The sequence below is a fragment of the Mya arenaria genome, chromosome 11 (assembly GCF_026914265.1).
Source record: "Mya arenaria isolate MELC-2E11 chromosome 11, ASM2691426v1".
NCBI lineage: Eukaryota > Metazoa > Mollusca > Bivalvia > Myida > Myidae > Mya > Mya arenaria.
This window is the reverse complement of record NC_069132.1, coordinates 69,160,777-69,183,871: the sequence shown is the minus strand read 5'-3', so window position 1 is coordinate 69,183,871 and position 23,095 is coordinate 69,160,777. Positions and strand designations below refer to the sequence as shown.

General features: G+C 36.2%; 1 protein-coding gene across 1 annotated transcript in view; it reads left to right on the top strand.

Annotated features, from left to right (window-relative positions):
- The first annotated feature begins 555 nt into the window (after window positions 1-555).
- Window positions 556-23,095, top strand: part of LOC128209483 (uncharacterized) — a 42,961-nt gene continuing 20,421 nt past the window's right edge. The window contains exons 1-12 of the mRNA XM_052913531.1: window positions 556-694; window positions 2,953-3,029; window positions 4,815-5,018; window positions 7,416-7,645; window positions 8,711-8,814; window positions 9,205-9,340; window positions 10,419-10,465; window positions 10,808-10,848; window positions 11,253-11,350; window positions 12,199-12,283; window positions 12,726-12,839; window positions 13,120-13,306. Coding sequence (XP_052769491.1) covers window positions 563-694; window positions 2,953-3,029; window positions 4,815-5,018; window positions 7,416-7,645; window positions 8,711-8,814; window positions 9,205-9,340; window positions 10,419-10,465; window positions 10,808-10,848; window positions 11,253-11,350; window positions 12,199-12,283; window positions 12,726-12,839; window positions 13,120-13,306 — 1,455 coding nt within the window. The 5' untranslated portion in view covers window positions 556-562. The remainder of the gene's footprint in view (window positions 695-2,952; window positions 3,030-4,814; window positions 5,019-7,415; window positions 7,646-8,710; window positions 8,815-9,204; window positions 9,341-10,418; window positions 10,466-10,807; window positions 10,849-11,252; window positions 11,351-12,198; window positions 12,284-12,725; window positions 12,840-13,119; window positions 13,307-23,095) is intronic.

The window sequence follows — 23,095 nt, the reverse complement described above, 5'->3', positions numbered from 1 at the left end:
TTACCTCGGAGTTGCAGAACTATATTTAACTTGAGCATTTGAATGGGGCTCCCACATATAATATTTTTTAGATATTGTCAGACCATGTAAATTTCAATACTGTGTGAAATATGAACAAACTGCTTGATACAAAGGTACATTATTTATAGGGTCGACAAGGAAACAGTTAAAGTTCGGTTACAAATTGGGGATTTGGGCGTTTCCTAATGAAAGTATTTGCTAATTGTAGTCTTAAATGGTACATGCAGGTGTAATTTAATATTTTCGCTACCGTATTGATATGAAAAGTTCACTTAATTTTGATATTTTTAGGAGCGATCGCTGGCTGCCCCCCCCCCCCCCCCCCCCCCCCTCAAAATCTTATGAAAAAACCAACACCATTTTCTGATTATTTACATCGTTTTGTAACAAAGTTAATTTGATATGCGTATCGCATAGTATGGACATAAAGTATTTAAATTTACCCGCATCTGATAGTTTCCTACACTTTAACCCGTTTGCAAATTTAACGCGACTGAATATGTCGTACTTACTTGATAAAGAATGAGCGGATTTTCCAAAAATGAATTTTAATCGTAGTATTTCTGTTTACGTAAGAAATAAAAACAGATATAACCTAGAGACTAAAGAGCACAATTTTCTTCACGTTGATGTAAATGATTTTGCAGGAACAACGATTGGAGACATAAAAGAGGTTTAATATTGCCTTGTTTACGTTTGCGTTCGTACCCATAAATGTCGTACCATTTTGACTAACGATGTTGATAACGATAACGAACCATGATGTTAAATTGTCATTGATGTGAACATATTAATATTTTGTTCTCAAAATATTTTCTGTTCTTATAAATTAGATAAAGTAAGCATCGGAGGAAAAGTGTGTGGTTCGAATGCACGACCTTAGTTAGCATAAACAAGCTATTTTCATTTTTTTCCAAAATTGCAAATGTTATATATCATTTTAAAGGGAATTTCAAGACAAAAACAAAAAATTTAATATGATACAATCACAGAAAAAGTTATAAGTTTTCAAAGACGATCACCTTCTGATTTCAATATATCGTTTCCTTAGACGGTAGACCACATGTAATATTCAAAGGAAAATTTATTTATATCATTTTAATTATGTCAGCTTGCAGGTTACAGCTCCCAGCTATTACACAATGATCTCCAGTGTCCCTTCCTTGTAGTCATTCAGCAGTTTATACATTTGTAGGTGTACACAGTAGAGCGATCCTCGTCATACACTATGTTGAAATACTCGGGATAACCAGGCACCTGCAAAAATAAATAAATAATATATACAATGCAAACCACGATATATTGCTTAAATCAAACTTATATTTAAGGCATTCACAATTTAAATAAGTTTCCAGTTATAGAATTAATAAATAAGTAACATTGTGAAGATTAAATAATTTACTTTTTTTATTTTATATCAGAAATGTTTTTGTTTTTTTATTTTATATCAGCAAATTTATCAGAAACAATACTAGAGTGTTAAATTAGAAGCAAAGAGGTTTTAATTCAAGAGCATCCAGTTTGACTTAAAGAATACATGTTAGTATGTTAGTAACAGAAATAAGTATCAGACCACAATGGTACAATGGTTACAAGTTTGATAGTACAATGGAAACTACAAGGTACAAGGACAAGCACATGCACACTATAAAATGGCCTATGCAAAAACCAAAAGCTAATTGAACATTGAACATTGATTCAGTGACTAGGGCCTACAGCCGCTTCAGAGTCTTTGACGATTTTTGATTTGGCGACTCTACGCGTCCATATCCCACTAGTTGTTTTCCTAGACAAAAATGACAGATTCCAGCGCTATATGTATATTGCGCGGAAAGATAACGGGCACCTGCTAGATGGTTTCAAAATGGCGATGCTTTATTGACAGAAGTCGATCTATATTAAACTAATTATTTGTGTTTCATAAAACACTTAAGTGTTATAAGTAAAAGGTATTGGCTAAAATTATCAAAGTGTAACTTTTGTGTTTTAATCTAACAGTGAAGTGTTAAGTATTGTGGAGTAATAGTTGAAGAATACATTTTACATTGGTACTGCTCAGTTGACTTGTGGCGTTTAGGGAACAAAATGAATATCAAAATGTTAAAAAAGTTCCCTATACGCGCATTATTGTGGCTAGCACGACCCATGACCGTCAGAACACTAGCACAACACTCTAACCAGCTGAGCTAATTAGGTGGCTTACCCACATTCACAACACTCCTCCCCCATTAACATTTAAGGCCAATCCAGGCACTTTTGCCCTATGCTTCTGACACCGTTATTCAAGCGCTCCCAGGTTTTTATGCCCCCACAAAGTGGCGGCATATAGGGTTGCCCTTGTCCGTACGTACGTCTGTACGTACGTACGTCCCGAAGATTGTTTCCGATCTAATTCTTGAAAACTGTTTGTCCAATCCTCACCAAACTTTAAACACATGTTTGTTACCATAATATCTTGATCAAGTTCGATAGTCATGGAAATCGCTTTAGTCATTTAGGAGTTACGGCCCTTTTTTGCCAAAAATACTTCAAAAATATATGTTTCCAATCTAATTCTTGAAAAGTATGTGTCCAATCCTCACCAAACTTTACATACATGATTGTGACCATAATATCTTGATCAAGTTCGATAGCCATGGAAATCGCTTTTGTCATTTAGGAGTTACGGCCCTTTATTTGCAAAAAAAGACTTGAGATTATCCTGAATAATCATTATGGCTTATTTTCTGTGACAAAAAATCGAAGTGGGGGCATCCGTGTCCTATGGACACATTTCTAGTTTGCTCGAATGCACGGCTGCCTTACCACTAGAATCAACTTGGCTCGGTTATCATCCCTGAGAATGACACTCTTACCAAATGAGTTTACTTGGCAGCTGGTTCTTTTGCACAGGCATAACAATTTATTAGAGAAACACGTTTCTACCTTCAGAATGTGAGAAGACAATGCCGCAATACTTTGAAGATTGATGAGCTTTTCCTTCACAACACTCCACTTGCTGATGACAGGTTCTATTTTACTAGCATGGATTGCAGTGTCAAAATATATAAAATATGAAAATCAAATAGCTAAATTGTATTTTTATGCCCCCTTTGAAGAAGAGGGAGTATATTGCTTTGCACATGTCAGTCTGTTGGTCGGTAGGTTGGTTGGTCCATCATTCTGTCAGTAGACCAAAGCATGTGATAACTCAATAATACCTGGACCTTTGGTCATCAAACTTGACATGAAGGTTGGGCATGACCAGTAGATGACCCCTATTGATTTTAGGGGTCATCGGGTCAAAGGTCAAGGTCACAGTGACCTTTAACGGGAAAAGCTTGTCCGAGTGATAACTCAACAATGCTTGGACTTATGGTTATCAAACTTGACATGGAGGCTTGTCCTGACCACTAGATGACCCCAATTGATTTTAGTGGTAATCCGGTCAAAGGTCAAGGTCACAGTGACCTTGAATGCTAAAAAGTTGTCCGAGTGATAACTCGACAATGCATGCACCCATGGCCTGACTTAGAGGTTGGGCCTGGGGCCGTATTCAATAAGCATCTTAGTGAATATTTTCAACTTAGTGAGATTTTCGTAATTTTTGACAACAATTATTTAAAAGAAACTACTTTCATCAGATCTATTCATATATGCTGTTTAGACCATTTTCTTGCTTATTTTCATATTTTTGATGTACAAAGATTGTTATTTTTCTTACAATTCAAATTAGAAAAAGGCAATTTTTAACTAAGTTTAAAATTGTTACTAAGATGCTGATTGAATACAACCCCTGACCAGTAGATGACCCGTATTGATGTAAGGGGTCATCCGATCAAAGGTCAAGATCACACCGATCTTGAATGCAAACTTGACAATTATAGACCTATGGTCATCAAACTTGACATGAAGGTTGGGCCTGACCAGTAGATGACCCCAATTGATTTTAGGGGTCATCGGGCCAAAGGTCAAGGTCACAGTGACCTTGAATGGGAAAAGGTTGTCCTAGTGATAACTGGTCAATGCTTGCACCTATGGCCCTCAAACTTGACTTGGAGGTTGGCCTGACCAGTAGATGATCCTTATTGATTTTAGGGGTCATCACATCAAAGGTCAAGGTCACAGTGACATTGAAAGCAAAAAGCTTGTCTGTGTGGTAACTCGACAATGCCTGCGCCCATGGCCCTCAAACTTGACATTTAGGTTGGGGGTGACCAGTAGATGACTCATATGCATTTTTGAGGTCATAGAGTCAAAGGTCAAGGTCACAACTCATATATGTCATTAAAATTTACATCATATTTACTTATTCCCTGCAGCTAAGAGGATACATGTTTATCTGCAAATATCAGTCATCATCCTAACATGATTGAAAACTATACCTACTATCCTCACATTTTGAATAGTCATAATCTTAAAACTGCCTCAAAGGCATCCAATGTCAATGACAAATCAGCTATCATTTCGATCCATGCATACTTCATTCAATTGTTCAACTATTCCTGACAAAATGGCGCTTAGGGGGGCCATAATGTTTGACAAACATCTCTTGTCAAATTTGAAATTAGCGTTTCATTAAATCATTAATACACGTCGACTGAGAACATATAATACAAGATAGATACTATCACGGATGGACATGTATAAATAAAACATATGCATGTGTAGGTCTGTGATGCTATAACCACAGAAGGAAATCATTATATATTATTATAATATTATTATTTCTTTAACTTATATAACAGAAATATAAATATGTGAATGGCTTAATATTTCTTTCGTTTTAAAAGATTTAATACATCTTCACACAGATCAATAGCACATTACAATCTGCAAGATGGGAGTGTTCTTGAGACAACATCCAACCCACTCTGGGTGGCATGTCTCTACATCAAGGCTGCAGAGATTAAACAAACAATGGAGGGCAATCCGGACAATGAGGACATACAACACTGGACCAACCAGTCACTCCCGAAGAAATACACTCTGATTGGCATTCTACTAAACTCCAAGAAGTAATGTTTTTATGTCTTTTAGTTGGTATTATCTTCATTGACAACTTGGAGTCGCATAACGATTATTTTTTTCAAAGGAATTCTCACACATTATTAATCTTCTTTTTTCTTTTTTTTTCATTTGAAATGTGGACAAACTACTTGTGATGATAAAAAACAACTCTTGAAGTTCAAATCAAAGTTAAAATCTAAGATATCTGAAAATATGACAAACTATACTTCATTTTTCTGGGATAATTTTTTTCTTCAGTTATCTAAGTATCTGTCAGTAACTGTTTTGTTCATTGAAATAAACAAACTAGCTTAATCTGACAACCTTTATAAAAAATTGTGGCTATCATGAAATCTATGAATGTCCCAAATTATTTCTATTTAACATTGTGAAAATCATATCATTATAGTGATATGATTCCCACGACAAACAAAGTTTGAAGGGGGTATATTGGAGTCACCCTGAAGTCGGTTGGTCAGTTGGTCCTCTGCAATTTTCCTTGTCTGGAGTATAAGTTGAAATATTCAAGGTAGAATATCATTATAAAGAGCAGTGTACTGGAACTTTACCTCTGCTTGAGCTAACTGCAGAGTTATTGGCCTTTGTTACTTTTTCTTGGCTGAGTCATAATTTGAAACTAACTTTATGGAATTTAATAAAACTTCATACAATGGTAAAGCAATATAAGAGGAAATGTAGTGTACAAGAACAATAACTATATTTCAGAGTTGTTGCCCCTGCTACTTTTTCTTGTCCGGAGCATAACTTGTAAACTACTGGATGGAATTTAACAAAACTTCATACAAGGGTAAAGCACAATGAGAAAAAGGGCAGTGTACAGGAACCATAACTCTATTTCAGCTTGTTACAGAGTTATTGCGCTTTGTTACCTTTTCTTGTCCGGATTTATACTTGAAAACTACTGAAAAGATCTTTTTGAAACTTCATTCAATGGTGAAGCACAATGAGATGAAGTGCAGTGGTGTACAATAAGCGTACCAATATTTTAGCTAATTACAGGTATTATCCTTTTTTCCTTTTTCTTGTCTGGAGCATAACTTGAAAACTACTAGATGGAATTTAATAAAGTATAATTTCATACAATGGTAAAGCACAATGAGAAGAAGTGCAGTGTAAAAGAACCATAACTCTATAATAGCAAATTACAGAGCTGTTGCTCTTTGTTGTGTTTTTGTTGTCAAACCTTTGTCCAGACAATAACTACTGGAAGGAATAATTCAACTTCATACAAAAGTGAAGCACAATGAGAGGAAGTGCATTGTACAAGAACCATAACTCTATTTCAGCTAATAACAGAGTAATTGCTCTTTTTACTTTTTCTTACCTGGAGCAGTACTCACAAACTACTGAAACCAATTTAATAAATCTTATTCAATGGTAAAGCAAAATTAGAGAGAGTGCACGGATCAGGAACCATAATTTCAGCTCAATACAGAGTGATTGCCTTTTGCTATTTTTTCTTGTCCGGAGCATAACTTGAAAGCTTCATAAAGCACAGAAAGAGGTAGTGCAGTGAACAAGAACTATCACTCTATTTTAGCCAGTTGCAGAGTTATTGCCCTTAGTTATTTTTTTCTTGTCCTGGGCATAATTTGAAAACTACTGGATGAAATTTAATTAAATTCCAATATTGGTAAAGCACAATGAGAGGAAGTGCAGGGTGTAAGAGCCATAACTCTATCGACTGCATTATTTTTAGATGGGATTTCTAAATTTGTTAATGCCATTTCCTATAAAGGCAGTGTTTTGAGTAATAATCGCATTTAATGATAGTTCTAGTTAATGAAATCTCTGTTATGTAAATTCAACAGACACAGCAATAAATCCATCTTTGTTGGGATTGCTAAAATAGATACTTTTTACACGTATTTAAAATGTCAATGCAAACTTAATTGTCACATTCATCCAGTTTAAATACATTTTCTTTGTCAATGCAAATGAATCGCAAAAATAGGCATTGTAATTTAAATGGATCGAAATCATTTAAACTTGTTTGATGTCACTAAGGACCTATAAAAAAACAGTTTAAAGGTCGTGATGTCACTTGTCTAATAGCCAGTTTTCATACAATAACCAACGGGGCTGTTTATAGTACCCGACGATTGTTCCCTAACTGACATTTGACGCGCGTGCAGTGTATTGTCATCATGTTCATGCCTGTAGCATTAGGTGCCAATTGTTGTAAAAACAAGACAAAAGAACTTAATACACAACAACGCAGCTGCAGGCACAAGGTCTACTTTTTATTAATTCACCAAAAAAACAACAACACATCGAATAATCAAATAACAATTTTGACATTCAAATAACAAACAATTAATCCAATATTCGAATATTCCTTTACATCCCTATTTTTCTTACTTTATTTGTATTCTGGTTTGCAGTGAGTTTGAAAAACAGCCTCCTCATTTTCCTACCCTTGATGATTTTCTCCCATTCCTTGAGCAACTGAACAAGAAAGGGGCGACAATGCATCCTCAGTACACGCAGCGAGACATGCGAGCCCTCGAGGTACAGTTTCAACAGGACTTCCTGCGTCACTATGAAGACCCACTTGCGGCCTTTATTGACCACCACGCTATCAGATTGGGTTATGCACTCCCAGCTGAATTAGGTACTAATGTGAATCAATTTTTGCATGTCCTACACTTGTGAAAAAGTATCTTCAGTATCCTAACAATGTAATTCATTTGTTTTTATTGCAATTGATTACCACAGAAAGAAGGAATATTTGAGCTTCATGTGAATATGAAGACCTGTAGGGTTTAAGCCAGGTTTTAAAAAGGACAGGTTGCTTGCAGAACATGGACAGAATACTTCAGAGAGACAAAAGGGCACATTGTATCAGGCAGTGGATTATTATAGCATTATGAATTTCATAGAAAGTGTTAGAAATCGTGCTGTTTTGATGTAATATTAGGTTTCAATGACTAAATATGTAAAGTTTCTTTGAATTCATAACTGCATTTCAAGTCAAAACAAATGAAATATTTGATTATCTTAAGTATTTAATTCTATAAAGGCAGAAGGGTGCCCATGCTGGTCTCACATAACCCTCTAGCTAAAACCCTAGTTGGGAATTAGTCAGGTTTTATAAAGAACAGGGTGCTTCAGGAAAGGGACAGGGTGCTTCAGGAAAGGGACAGGGTGCTTCAGGAAAGGGACAGGGTGCTTCAGGAAAGGGACAGGGTGCTTCAGGAAAGGGACAGGGTGTTTCAGGAAAAGGACAGGGTGCTTCAGGAAAGGGACAGGGTGCTTCAGGAAAGGGACAGGGTGCTAAGGGAAAGGGACAAGGTGCTAAGGGTAAAAAGGGCACATTGTATCGAACTTTTACCTTTAAGAATAAGAACATTATGAATTTGACAGAAAATGTTTGGAATTGTGTTTAATTAAAATATTATTAGGATTTAAGTGCCAAATTTGAAATGTTTGTATGCATTTATAAACTTATTACAAGTTTTAATCAAAACAAAAGATGTATTTGACAGTCTTTAGCATTCAATTCCATGAAGGCAAAAGGGTGCACATGCTGGTCTCAATGAGGTCAGAGGGGTGCTACCAAAAAAGGACAGGGTGCAGCACCCTTCCATGACTCTTTAGCTAAACCTCTACCTATGTTTTTGTTATCATTACAAATTATTTCTAGCTTTTCTTCTTAAATTGCTTATGTGTATTTCAGAAGCAATGCGGGTTGTTCCGCCAGCTCCAGTGAATAAGCATCAGGGTTTTGGTGAAGTGAATCCAGTCCCAAACATAACTAGGTCTACAGGCAAAAGAAAACAGGCAAGATGGTTCATTATAGTGGCATGTTGCCATACATTTCATAGAAACATAGAGATGGAACACGTTGACCTGTTTTGTATGAATTTTGAAGAAAATTCATTTGAAAAAAATAATCATTTAATATTTTCAGAATATGTGCATGAACAAGGATACCAATACTTGTATCACACTGTCAAACTATTTCATTTCATCCATTGAAAATTCACCAATGCAAAGTTGAATACTTATTTTACTAGTAACTAGTAGTTATTTTTGCTTCATACATACTGTACAGACAACAAAACAATGACTAGACGCTTTTATAAGGACATCTAAGGATTGACCTGTAATGGGTTTATTTCACAGCTGTAAATATTATGACTCAGACTATGTCTGTGTAATCTTTGACAGGGACGTATGTGTGAAGACTGTGAACAGGCTGCCGCGGACATCTACTGTCCGGAATGTCAGGGAGGCCTGGCTTTATGTAGTGGCTGCTCTGCTTTACTGCATGCTGGGGCTTCACGCAGGAGACATCAGCTACGGGGTGAAACAGACTTGTTATAAAGTATAAACTGCATGCAATGACTATGTTCTGTTTGATCACATTATTGGTATCACACATATTGCTGGTTGCAGAGATTTTAAAGCTGCACTGTCACAGATTGAACGTTTTTACAACTTTTTTATTTTTTGTCTTGGAAAATGCAAATTTTTGCGTAAATATCTGCAAACCAATGATCAAAGATAGCTGACAAAAGATCAGATCACAAATTCTTATATTTCTGTTCGAAAATTAATGTTTTATGGCTTTAAAGGGGCTGTACTCCGTATGATGAAATAGCGAAAAAAAGAGAAAATTAACGAAAACTGACATAAACTTGGTATCGATGTGTACAATGCATTGAAACTTACTAACTGAAGTACCACATACATGTAGTTTACAATTAATTTATTTTTAGCAGTTATTTCGTATTTTTCCATTAAAAAAGATTACTAGGTATGTCTACCTAGTATAATTCATTCCTTATGCGTGATTGGCTAATCGATGTTATCACATGATATTACCAAGTAAGGTATATAGCTTACATATTCCGCTCATTTAGGGTAAGCCTTCGTAGCACAGTGGATACAACACTGGCCTGCAATTTTGGCGACACGGTTCGAACCCGGTCTCTGAATCAATTTTTTTGTTGACATTTTGGTAATTTTTTTTTACAATTATGATATCAAAGAGTTAACATTTTATTAAATAATTGTCCTGAAATTTGTTACAGAAAAACCTTTTTTGGTGCTAATCTGGTGTACAGTCCCTTGAACCGTTACTAACGATTTAAGAAAAAATACATAAAACATCAATTTTTGAACTTAAATATTGAATCTGTGATCTAATTTTTGTCAGCAGTCTTATATATCAGTCTGTGAAAGTGCAGCTTTAAATACTCTGTTGTTGGTTGCAAGCAATGACTGATTCCTAACACTCTATACTTTAAACATATTATTCACATACATACATTGATTCTTCTGCAATTTTTACTTCTTTGTGAGACCGATCATAATTTTTCTACAAAAGCTCTTCAGAATTACAAATAGGCCTTGTATTAAAGGAATCAATATTTTAACAGGAGTGGACCAGGCACCGACAGTTGGGGGTAAACCCTATGTTCCCAGGGTATGTAACTCTTCCTGCATTCAGGATATATCGTTTTTGACATTTTCACTATAGGACTATTTCATATACTAATATTAATAGTAGAACTTGCCATGTATGCAAAGTGCCTTTTACCTTAAAAAATTGTGTTAGAAAATACCATTTACTTCTAAAATAGTATATTTTTTTTTTGCAGCAGTATAAGGTTAATATTTTATATGTAAAATGTATATTGAAACCGTCTTGTAGGAATAATTTGGCCAAATGGATGTAAGTTAGTAAACTTGTCCCAGACAAACTGACAAGTTTAAAAGATGGATACTATATACGCAAACAGAACAAAAATGTCCTCTTCGTTTTCAGGCGTTTCTGGCTCCATTTTCTATCATTCTGGCCATGTACAGGTGACTTCATACCTCTTGTTTCTTCTTAATACTTAATTTAGTTTAACTTAGGGCTTCATGATTTAGCATTTACAATTTAAGTACTGCGACTTTGAACGGTCAGTTTTAACTCTTTAAATAGTTTTGTTTGTCACCGCGTACCACATAATATGTAAAAGTACATTCCAAATTGCTGATAGCGGCAGTCGATTTTAATGTGCGAAGTCAATCAGCAGGTTATTTTTGCTGTTGGTTTAAATATCACTTATATTATATTGGACGGTCACATAATTCAGTGCTTCAAAACCTTAAAACGTTTGTTTGCAAATAGTAGTAAAAGCTAAAATAGTATAAACTAATAAGGAATGTGTTTAGGTTGCCTAGCAAAGCAATACGCTAATTATGTTTTTGTTATTTTGTCACAGAGCTATGCGGAATGATGGACGTCTAAGTCTGACTGAAGCAGAGATCAAGTCCCGGGCTCAACCATTCACTGATACAGACCTATATGATAAACAACCAGGTAAGTGCATCCACACTTTGCAGTATCTCTCAAGATTTGTGAGTTCCTTAAAGTTCCCTTTAGTTATCACTTTTGGATACCACATTTTTTTAAGTTACTTCCATTTTGTTGTTATTTACATTTACCAACAATGTACATTATACTCATCTCTAGAGTAAAATTACATTAATAGCTTTACATTTTGTTTTAAAGTGACACTCTTATTCAAAATCAATACATACATCTGTATAACAAACAAACATTTTGAGTGATAAACCTATAACTACTTACTAAATAATGCATTTATGGAAAATATTGATTACTGATAACAAGATTGTAACCGTGTATTTAATAGCTGAAAACGCAAAAATATTAAATGATTGGTGAATGCTAAAAGATTTACTGTGGTCTACTATAGTCTCATAAGGTAGAAATACCGTGTTTTCTGCACCTTTCTTTCGAATTAAACTCGGTATCCTTCATAAGAACCATTGTTTTCGACATATATTTAAATCTTGGTATATCAAAACAATTGTATTAATTGTGGTTAATCTTATTTGGGAGTAAGAGTGCATCTTTAAGTTTGATGTACAAGAGATAATTTTTCCAAAATCTTTGCATCATGATCAGTTACCTGCATAGAGTGCTTCGAATAAAGAAATTTTTAAGCTGACAGTTTAAACTGTATACCGTTACATTAGCATATCATGTACAGTCAAGTTCTGTAATTTGTTAACCTAAAAACATCCTCGGCGCCCCAGCGTATCATAACCTATATATCATATAGGTAATGATACGCTGGGGTGCTGAGGATGACCTAAGATATGCACATGCAATACATAATAATCAACTATATGCGTCAATTCCAGGCAAGTATGTCGGTGGGTTTGACTGTATGGAAAACACGCTTATGGCAAAAGGCATCGTGAAAAAGGAGGCAGCCAGAGAACCCACGTAAGTCACACTTTACCTGGAAAGTGATTTATTGTAAGAGCTGATATCTTAATTAGTTGATTTTATAAAGAATTAGCTCATTTGAAAGGAGTCTTGAAACATTAATTTGGTAAATGGCTTTGTGTATATCAATCATTCGTTCTCCAGGATTAATTTAAATCTAAACATATATCAGCAAATACTAACATAATATTTAGACAAACAGAAACACATGTACAATCTAGAGAAAAGAATCAGGACAAATGATAAATACATCTTAAAAAGCCATTCTTGAGGAGTGACAGTTCGCTATGAAGCATGTTCTAGTTTGCAAACTGAATCTAGGATCAGATTCCACTCAATGACCTATATATTTTTACTGACAATGACCATATTACCTGGAATTTAAACATATTTTCTGATAATGCATTACCATAGCTCTCTAGAACATTGTCTTTATTAGGTTTGCGCTGTCATCATCGGGCCAGCGACTGGGAGAGAGGCTGGAAGTGTTCTCGGGTGCATTTCACCAATATATGGACATATGCCGGATGCCGAAAGTCTCAAGCATGGTCAGGTAGGTGATCAAGTATGGTATGGAGAAGCATAGCTGTTTAAGGTGTTTAGAGGAATGGGGGAGATGAATAGGAAAGAGGAGCAGACGGCTTTTCACTGAAACAGAATGATCTTAAAAATTGACTGAAAGCTATTTTGAGAAAATACGCTTAATCGTGCTTTGATATTGTAATCATGAATGGCCATTGTTTTGTCTTCAGTATATTCACAATCTTTCAAATCCATTTGAAGAAATTTTCAAACAGACATATTTATGCAGCCTATAATTGTTGTTTTGTCAGGCAGTGCCCATTGCCCGGTAGACGACTTGTCCTGATTGTTGATGACAATGAAAGAGATAGGGCCCGCCTGACCCAGTTTGCAGCCGGTAAAAACCTGCCTGTACAGTCTCGACTATTACCCGCCGGCGACTATGTATGGATACTCACATCTTCGCAGGGATCCGAGGCAGATACATCAAATGAACTGGTATGGTTTTGGCTATTCATACGTGTAAATATTGTTAAGGAAAATCAAAATTAACACCTAACTGCAAAAGTGTCTATGGTACCTGTATGTACTCAATTTTCATTAGTTGTGACCATTTTGTTTACGAGGTCCTTTAACGGAATTTAAATACTTCATTTCCAGTTTATAAATTATGTGTGTTTATTGAATGAACTACTTCCGCAGCTAAGGACTTGATACTGACAGACAGTGACCAATAAATGTGCTTGTCCATATTTTTTGCCACTTTCGTCAAAATGAGTTATATGGCATAAATGTGTATAGGAGTTTGTAGAGCAACTTTCTCCACGATTTTTCTTTGCAATTTAGCTTTAAATAATTTGCATTAGTTGTGGCCAAATTGGTCCAAGAGCCATGGCCCTTTAACTGAACTTTAACACTTAATTTTACTTGATAGCTATGGGGGGGGGGGGGTAGGAGCAAACATTTACGACAGTTTAGGAGGAATTGGTCTGAAACTTGATAACCAAAAATTTACTTGTGCGTAACATATTTTTTCATTGCGGCAAAATGATTTTAGCAAAGTACCCTTGAATTTATATTTTATGCTTATGGCTATATGGGAATTTTTTGTACCACTATCTATAACAAGTTTAAGATGAATTATTCTGATTGTTTTACACAAGATATCCAAATTTTCAAGTCCCTAACATATTTTCCCTTATTTGAGGCCAAATTGTTAAAGAGTTATGTGCGCTATTTTCTTTACTATAGATATGTATTGAGTTTGTTTCAGTGAAATACCTATTTGTTTGGGTGAACTACTTTTACAATTTAAGCAGTATTATTCAGAACAATGAACACCAGAAGTCTAATGCATAATCCATTCACTATATATTTTTCTAACAGTTCATGCTCTTGAGTTTACCTGTATAGCTTTAGGATTGAAGAGTGTACTTGTGTCTGACATTGTTTTGCGCCTAACCAGTCTAGTAATTTTTTTTTCAAATTGGACTTTTTGTTGACAATGACTTGAAATACTGACTTAAACTGTCAATTTAGATTTACCTTTTACTATCGGCCTGAAACAAAAATTAATATCATACATGTGTCAAGGCAATGTGCTGGGGTAGTAATCATTTATGTCATAGCTGTAGTATATTCTACATTAGTCATTTCTTTTCGGAAATATACTGAAAACCTTGAAACTATAGTGAAAAATGCTAAAAAAAATTATATTGTTTTCAATAAATGTGATGGTAAATGGTAAAAAAAGATGAAAAATACATCAAATTGGAAATACTACTACATAAATATGTCAAGTAATGTACATAAATAACATAAGGCGTTCCTTATAGGAACACTAAAATCATGGAAGATGCTCTTTGCGTTATTTAAAAAATAAATGTAAGAGAAAATGCATAAAAAGTTTAAAAATACTGCAATTGCATAAACAATAACTTTGTTAGACCATTGAAATAAAAATGACTCTTAAATGATTTATTTAAGTATTGTAAACAAAAACCTTACAAATTTAAGTCCATGTACATGTAGTTTTATCATTATTATATCAGGACAATAAACGTCACTATTGGGATAATACACATTACCCCAAACGACAATACACATTATGGTTGGGACAATACACATTACACTAAGGACAATACACGTTACGGTTGGGACAATACACATTACACTAAGGACAATACCCGTTACGGTTGGGACAATACACATTACGGTTGGGACAAGACACATTACAGTTGGGACAATACACATTACCGTTGGGACAATACACATTACACTAAGGACAATACACGTTGCAGTTGGGACAAGACACATTACAGTTGGGACAATACACATTACCGTTGGGACAATACACATTACACTAAGGACAACACACGTTGCGGTTGGGACAATACACATTACTCTAAGGACAATACCCGTTACGGTTGGGACAATACACATTACGGTTGGGACAATACACATTACGGTTGGGACAATACACATTACCGTTGGGACAATACACATTACGGTTGGGACAATACCCGTTACGGTTGGGACAATACACATAACGGTTGGGACAAGACACATTAGGGTTTGGACAATACACATTACAGTTGGGACAATACACATTACGGTTGGGACAATACACATTACACTAAGGACAATACACATAACGGTTGGGACAAGACACATTAGGGTTTGGACAATACACATTACACTAAGGACAATACACATTACAGTTGGGACAATACACATTACGGTTGGGACAATACACATTACAGTTGGGACAATACACATTACAGTTGGGACAATACACATTACACTAAGGACAATACACATTACAGTTGGGACAATACACATTACACTAAGGACAATACACATTACAGTTGGGACAATACACATTACGGTTGGGACAATACACATTACGGTTGGGACAATACACATTACAGTTGGGACAATACACATTACGGTTGGGACAATACACATTATGGCTGGGACAAGACACATTACACTAAGGACAATACACATAATGGTTGGGACAAGACACATTAGGGTTTGGACAATACACATTACGGTTGGGACAATACACATTACAGTTGGGACAATACACATTACGGTTGGGACAATACACATTATGGCTGGGACAAGACACATTACACTAAGGACAATACCCGTTACGGTTGGGAAATACACATTACGGTTGGGACAATACACATTATGGCTGGGACAATACACGTTATGGCTGGGACAATACACGTTATGGTTGGGACAATACACGTTATGGTTGGGACAATAAACATTGGAAAATAAGTTTTATTGTTGAGACTATAAGCATAACTGTTGGGATAATCAAGGTTTCTTTTGTGACAATAAATGTCACTGTTCGAACAATATACATTACTGTTGGGACAATTAATGTGATGGTTACTGTTTGGTCTATAAACATTACTGTTTGGACAATACAACATTTATGTTACTGTTGGGAGGACAATTAACATAACTGTTGGTATAGTCAACATTTCTGTTGGGACAATAAATGTAACTGTTGGGACATTAAGGGTTACATTTTGGACAATAAACTTTTCTGTTGGGACAATACATGTTAATATTGAGACAATAAATACTACTGTTGGAACAATAAATGTTACAGTTACTGTTGGGACAATAAATGTTACTGTTTGGACAAAATTTAAAGGTCATCTGTGGGCATCGTAGAACATCATCAACATCTTACCTGAACAACTTTAGCAAGGTTTAACAAAGTTATTAAATTAACATAAAACACTCATGTCTGCTTCTTTCATTGAGCATGACAAATGTGTAACTATCCAACCATTTGTGTTAGGACAAATTTTATTGCTTCTAATGATACAATCTGTGAATTGACATTAAGTTTTAAGAAGAAATGTAAGATTATACTTTGAAACGGTCTTTTATAAATTACTGAAAAGGTTTTTATTCAATCCGTTGTACTCACCAGTACCAAACAGTTTGATGGACAGGTAATGTTTTGCTATTTTTTCCATAAATTTAGTAAAATTGGTTTAAAAATAAGAATGTTCAATTAGTTTTTAGCTTGACTATTCGAAGAATAAGGAGGCTTTACTACCCACCCCAGCTTTGGCATTTTCACTAACAACTGAACTCCAATACCCTTCATTTAATTCACTGAATACTTCAAAGTTGTTCAGGACATTCACACAATGAAATTACATAACTCCATATTATACTTAATACAAATAATGTTCCCGGATTGAATTAGGAACTTAAGTTTAAGTTTTAGGGTAGGTTAAAATTTTAGGGCAAGTTATGATTTTTTTTTAAATCTTCTATACCCATCATTCAATTGACTTAATACTTTGCCCAATTTTTGGCGACCATCTTACAATTAGGTTACATAACTCCATTTTAACCCTAAATACAAATTATGGCCCTTGATTGACTTTTTTTATACCCCCACAAACGAAGTTTGAGGGGGTATATAGGAGTGAGCTTGTCTGTCGGTCTGTCGGTCGGTCGGTCTGTCTGTCGGTCGGTCTGTCGGTTTTCATGGTGTCCGGATGATAACTCATGAAAGGCTAGACAGATTTGAAAAATTTTTGGTACACAGGTGTAACATCAGAAGATACAGGTCAAGTTCGATATTGGGGCTGGTGGGCCCACGGTCAAGGTCACTGTTACTAAAAATAGAAAAACAGTTTCCGGACGATAACTCATGAAAGGCTTGACAGATTTGAACAATTTTTGGTACACAGGTGTAACATCAGAAGATACAGGTCAAGTTCGATATTGGGGCTGGTGGGGCCAAGGTCAAGGTCATTGTTACTAAAAATAGAAAAACGGTTTCCGGACGATAACTCATGAAAGGCTTGACAGATTTGAACAATTTTTGGTACACAGGTGTAACATCAGAAGATACAGGTCAAGTTCGATATTGGGGCTGGTGGGGCCAAGGTCAAGGTCACTGTTACTAAATATAGAAAAACGGTTTCCGGACGATAACTCATGAAAGGCTAGACAGATTTGAACAATTTTTGGTACACAGGTGTAACATCAGAAGATACAGGTCAAGTTCGATATTGGGGCTGGTGGGGCCAAGGTCAAGGTCACTGTTACTAAAAATAGAAAAACGGTTTCCGGACGATAACTCATCAAAGGCTAGACAGATTTGAACAATTTTTGGTACACAGGTGTAACATCAGAAGATACAGTTTGGTACACAGGTTTAACATCAGAAGATACAGGTCAAGTTCGATATTGGGGCTGGTGGGGCCAAGGTCAAGGTCACTGTTACTAAAAATAGAAAAACGGTTTCCGGACGATAACTCATCAAAGGCTAGACAGATTTGAACAATTTTTGGTACACAGGTGTAACATCAAAAGAAACAGTTTGGTACACAGGTGTAACATCAGAAGATATAGGTCAAGTTCGATATTGGGGCTGGTGGGGCCAAGGTCAAGGTCACTGTTACTAAAAATAGAAAAACGGTTTCCGGACGATAACTCATGAAAGGCTAGACAGATTTGAACAATTTTTGGTACACAGGTGTAACATCAGAAGATACAGGTCAAGTTCGATATTGGGGCAGGTGGGGCCAAGGTCAAGGTCACTGTTTCTAAATATAGAAAAACGGTTTCCGGACGATAACTCATGAAAGGCTAGACAAATTTGAACAATTTTTGGTACACAGGTGTAACATCAGAAGATACAGTTTGGTACACAGGTGTAACATCAGAAGATATAGGTCAAGTTCGATATTGGGGCTGGTGGGGCCAAGGTCAAGGTCACTGTTACTAAAAATAGAAAAACGGTTTCCGGACGATAACTCATGAAAGGCTTGACAGATTTGAACAATTTTTGGTACACAGGTGTAACATCAGAAGATACAGGTCAAGTTCGATATTGGGGCTGGTGGGGCCAAGGTCAAGGTCACTGTTACTAAAAATAGAAAAACGGTTTCCAGACGTTAAATCATGAAAGGCTAGACAGATTTGAACAATTTTTGGTACACAGGTGTAACATCAGAAGATACAGGTCAATTTCGATATTGGGGCTGGTGGGGCCAAGGTCAAGGTCACTGTTACTAAAAATAGAAAAACGGTTTCCGGACGATAACTCATGAAAGGCTAGACAGATTTGAACAATTTTTGGTACACAGGTGTAACATCAGAAGATACAGGTCAAGTTCGATATTGGGGCAGGTGGGGCCAAGGTCAAGGTCGCTGTTACTAAATATAGAAAAACGGTTTCCGGACAATAACTCATGAAAGGCTAGACAAATTTGAACAATTTTTGGTACACAGGTGTAACATCAGAAGATACAGTTTGGTACACAGGTGTAACATCAGAAGATATAGGTCAAGTTCGATATTGGGGCTGGTGGGGCCAAGGTCAAGGTCACTGTTACTAAAAATAGAAAAACGGTTTCCGGACGTTAAATCATGAAAGGCTAGACAGATTTGAACAAATTGTTGGTACACAGGTGTAACATCAGAAGATACAGGTCAATTTCGATATTGGGGCTGGTGGGGCCAAGGTCAAGGTCACTGTTACTAAAAATAGAAAAACGGTTTCCGGACGTTAAATCATGAAAGGCTAGACAGATTTGAACAATTTTTGGTACACAGGTGTAACATCAGAAGATACAGGTCAAGTTCGATATTGGGGCTGGTGGGGCCAAGGTCAAGGTCGCTGTTACTAAATATAGAAAAACGGTTTCCGGACGATAACTCATGAAAGGCTAGACAAATTTGAACAATTTTTGGTACACAGGTGTAACATCAGAAGATACAGGTCAAGTTCGATATTGGGGCTGGTGGGGCCAAAGTCAAGGTCACTGTTACTAAAAATAGAAAAACGGTTTCTGGACGATAACTCATGAAAGGCTTGACAGATTTGATCAATTTTTGGTACACAGGTGTAACATCAGAAGATACAGGTCAAGATCGATATTGGGGCTGGTGGGGCCAAGGTCAAGGTCACTGTTACTAAAAATAGAAAAACGGTTTCTGGACGATAACTCATGAAAGGCTAGTTTTTCTTGTCAGCAGTGTAACTTCTCAATTACTCAACAGATTTAAATAAAACAATACATGCATGATAAAAGAAGATGCAGTGTGCAGTAACCTTGGAGTTATGGCCTCTTTTCAAAGGAATGGTTTGCCATTCCTGTGTCCAGGCGGCATTTGGGGGTATTCGTCACTCCTGCGACAGCTCTAGTTACTTTTTATTTCTTTTGATTGGCATATTTTTAACCAGGTTTTCACAAAGGGAAATCTAGTTATTAGAATGACTTGCATCATTGTTTTGGCAGGCTGATGGGAGGGAGGCATCAAACTCACCTATGGTATCGAATAATCATATTTAGGTTTGACCTTCGTGACCAAACTTTGTTTAAAGGAAGAGTTTATGGAGACCTTTCATGGGATTGCGTTTGGGGCCCTTAGGGTCAAGGTCACTATTATTTAATATAGATAACAGTTTGGTACTTATATAACTTTAGTTAGGGTTGACATAATGTGAGCAAACTTGATATGTAGATATTGTTTATAAAGGACTTTGATGTGAATGTGTTTGGGGCCCCTAGGGTCAAGGTCAAGGTCACTGTTACCCAACATAGAAAACAGCAGTAGAAACTGAATCTCACAACAAAGCCTGAAGTTCTGTCAATCATTGATAACCAGGTTTTGTCACATTGTTGCTTTTAATTTGACTTTTTTTATGGCTTTTGACAGGCACATATTACATCATTATTGTATTAATTTCTAAGACAATGTGGCGTAGTCGAGCTTGCTGTCCTACTACAACTCTTGTTGAACATACTGTTTCAAAATGTTATTTGATGATTTTCCTTTCAATACCTTAACCAAAAAAATATTTACCAATGCACATGCTAACAATTAAAAAATCTGGGTAATAAGCCTGGATTAATGCTAGCAATCTTTTTACCAAAGTACAAAAGGGTTTGCACAAGATATTTTGAATCTATGCACAAACAGTTCACATGGTCATCTTAAAGGAATATTTATTTCTCTAAATGAAGAATATTGCCCATCTTCAGTAGATTACAGAATCATTTTGTTTAGTCACAATGACCTTCCACTATTCAAATTATGATCCGGTAAAATGTGGGAATAAACTTCAGTGCACAATGAATTTAATCATTTAACATTACCTGTTAAACAGAGATAATGTATCAACCTGATCATAAAGGTGTAAAACATCAACATTTAAACCTTCAAATAAATTTAAATTTCTCAACGCAAAAGTATACACAGAGAGAGAGAGAGAGAGAGAGAGAGAGAGAGAGAGAGAGAGAGAGAGAGAGGGAGGGAGGGAGGGAGGGAGGGAGGGGGGGGGGGGGAGGGGAGGGGAGGGAGGGAGGGAGGGAGGGAGGGAGTGAGAGAGAGAGAGAGAGAGAGAGAGAGAGAGACTTAGAAAAAACTTTTTTTTTGTTACTTGTCAATTCTGTAGAATTCATATTAACATTATAGCATTGCTCATTATCATTTATGAAATCACTATACATTTTTTCGATTATTCATCAGTTAAGTGCTAATGTATTATTATCTGAAGTCAATACTGTTTAAACCAAGGTATACAGCTTGAGAGTACAGGTAGTTAAACTACAACCTAATTTTAAACTAAAGTAATCTGATTTCGAAAGTAGACTTTACACGAAAAAACCCTACGCAATTGAGACATGTTATAACATGTATTCAATGACAATTATTTACGAAAAAGCAAGCCATGAATAGTGACAGGGAGAGTGAGAGACTGTTTTCCCTGCGACTGTCGCGGGTGATGGGGGATATTGGGGTCAACAGCTGGATTATTGCCAGGGGGAGGAGATCATACCTGAGGTGGGAGACTATGAGGAATGTATTTTGCTTATTGAGTGATCTAAATTTTACCAGTTACATTTTTGGAAGTCAGAGTGAAGCCACAACAACACCTGGAATGGAATCTGATACTGACCACTTGTGTTGTGATAACAATGAACATGTTGCTCTTGACTGGAGTGAGTGGCATTATGGAAAGCCAAATCTTCTGGTGTTAAAGAATGATCTCACTCCTCCTCAACACTGCTACTTACAGAGACTGAGAGGTGACTGCCCACTACCAGTAGTACAATCAGACGGTCCGGATGATGTGCAAGATAAAGAAGATAGAATAATAGTGGCTAATACAAGGGTTGAAGTACAGGACTATTTAAAAGAAAGGAGTGAATCAGGTGAAGTATTTCGACATGGACCTTCAATGTCACATCATGAAATGATTGACACTGTCCGGGCATACCACTGTGACCAGCTGCCAGAGGAATGTAAGTTCATGTTCAACAGACCACGCCCTGGACACTGGCCAAGACCTGACACACTAGTCAAAGCCAGGGAGTCTGGAGTCTTCCTAGTACCACAGGGCTACGCTGAGAGCCCAGCTAGACAATCAGGATGCAGATCAACAGCATTTATGGTTCCATCAAAGTTAACTAGTTACCCTTATTCAAAATGGCAGTGGAGGTTTTCAACTTCATTGATGGAACGATTTCTAATGTTTGATTTTAGCCCTGTTCAAGTGAAAGTATATACCCTTACCAAAATAATGAGAAAAAGATTTTTTAAACCTCATCTTGGAGATAGATTCAGCACTTTCCATATCAAAACAGCGATGATGTTTACAATAGAAAACTATCCTCTTGACATATGGAGGGAAGACAACATTGTGCAATGTGTGAGTCTACTTCTGGCAACACTGCAAAGATGGTCAAAGCAGAAATACTGTCCTCATTTTACAATATCTGGTGTAAATCTTTTCGTCGGAAAATTATACAATTGGGAACTTCCAAAGTTATGCAGCATTATTTCAAGTCTCATCGACAGTGAAATGAAGTGTTTGTTTGATATTAGAATGGACAATATTAACTTGAGACTGCTACAATACCCAGGTCATGATTATATACTGCGTCAACATATATGTTCACACGCCCAAACATCTGGAAATATTCTCCAGCTCTTAATATATGAAGAACTTCATGGTTTTATATATCATTTGAATTACATTATAACTCATAAATCAATTGATGACATTGTAAATCACTTGTTTATTCTACAGAGTATGTCTGATTACCAAAATGACCTTGAACAGGAAGTAGTTTCTTTGCTGACCCCATTCCTGTACAGCATGCTTGCCTCTATCCTGGCTTCAAGATGCATCTACTTTGGACAACCAATCACATGGGGTATCTTAAACTGGTACCAGCTTTCTCTCGACTCTGACCTTATGTCCAGTAGGTTAAAATTTACCTC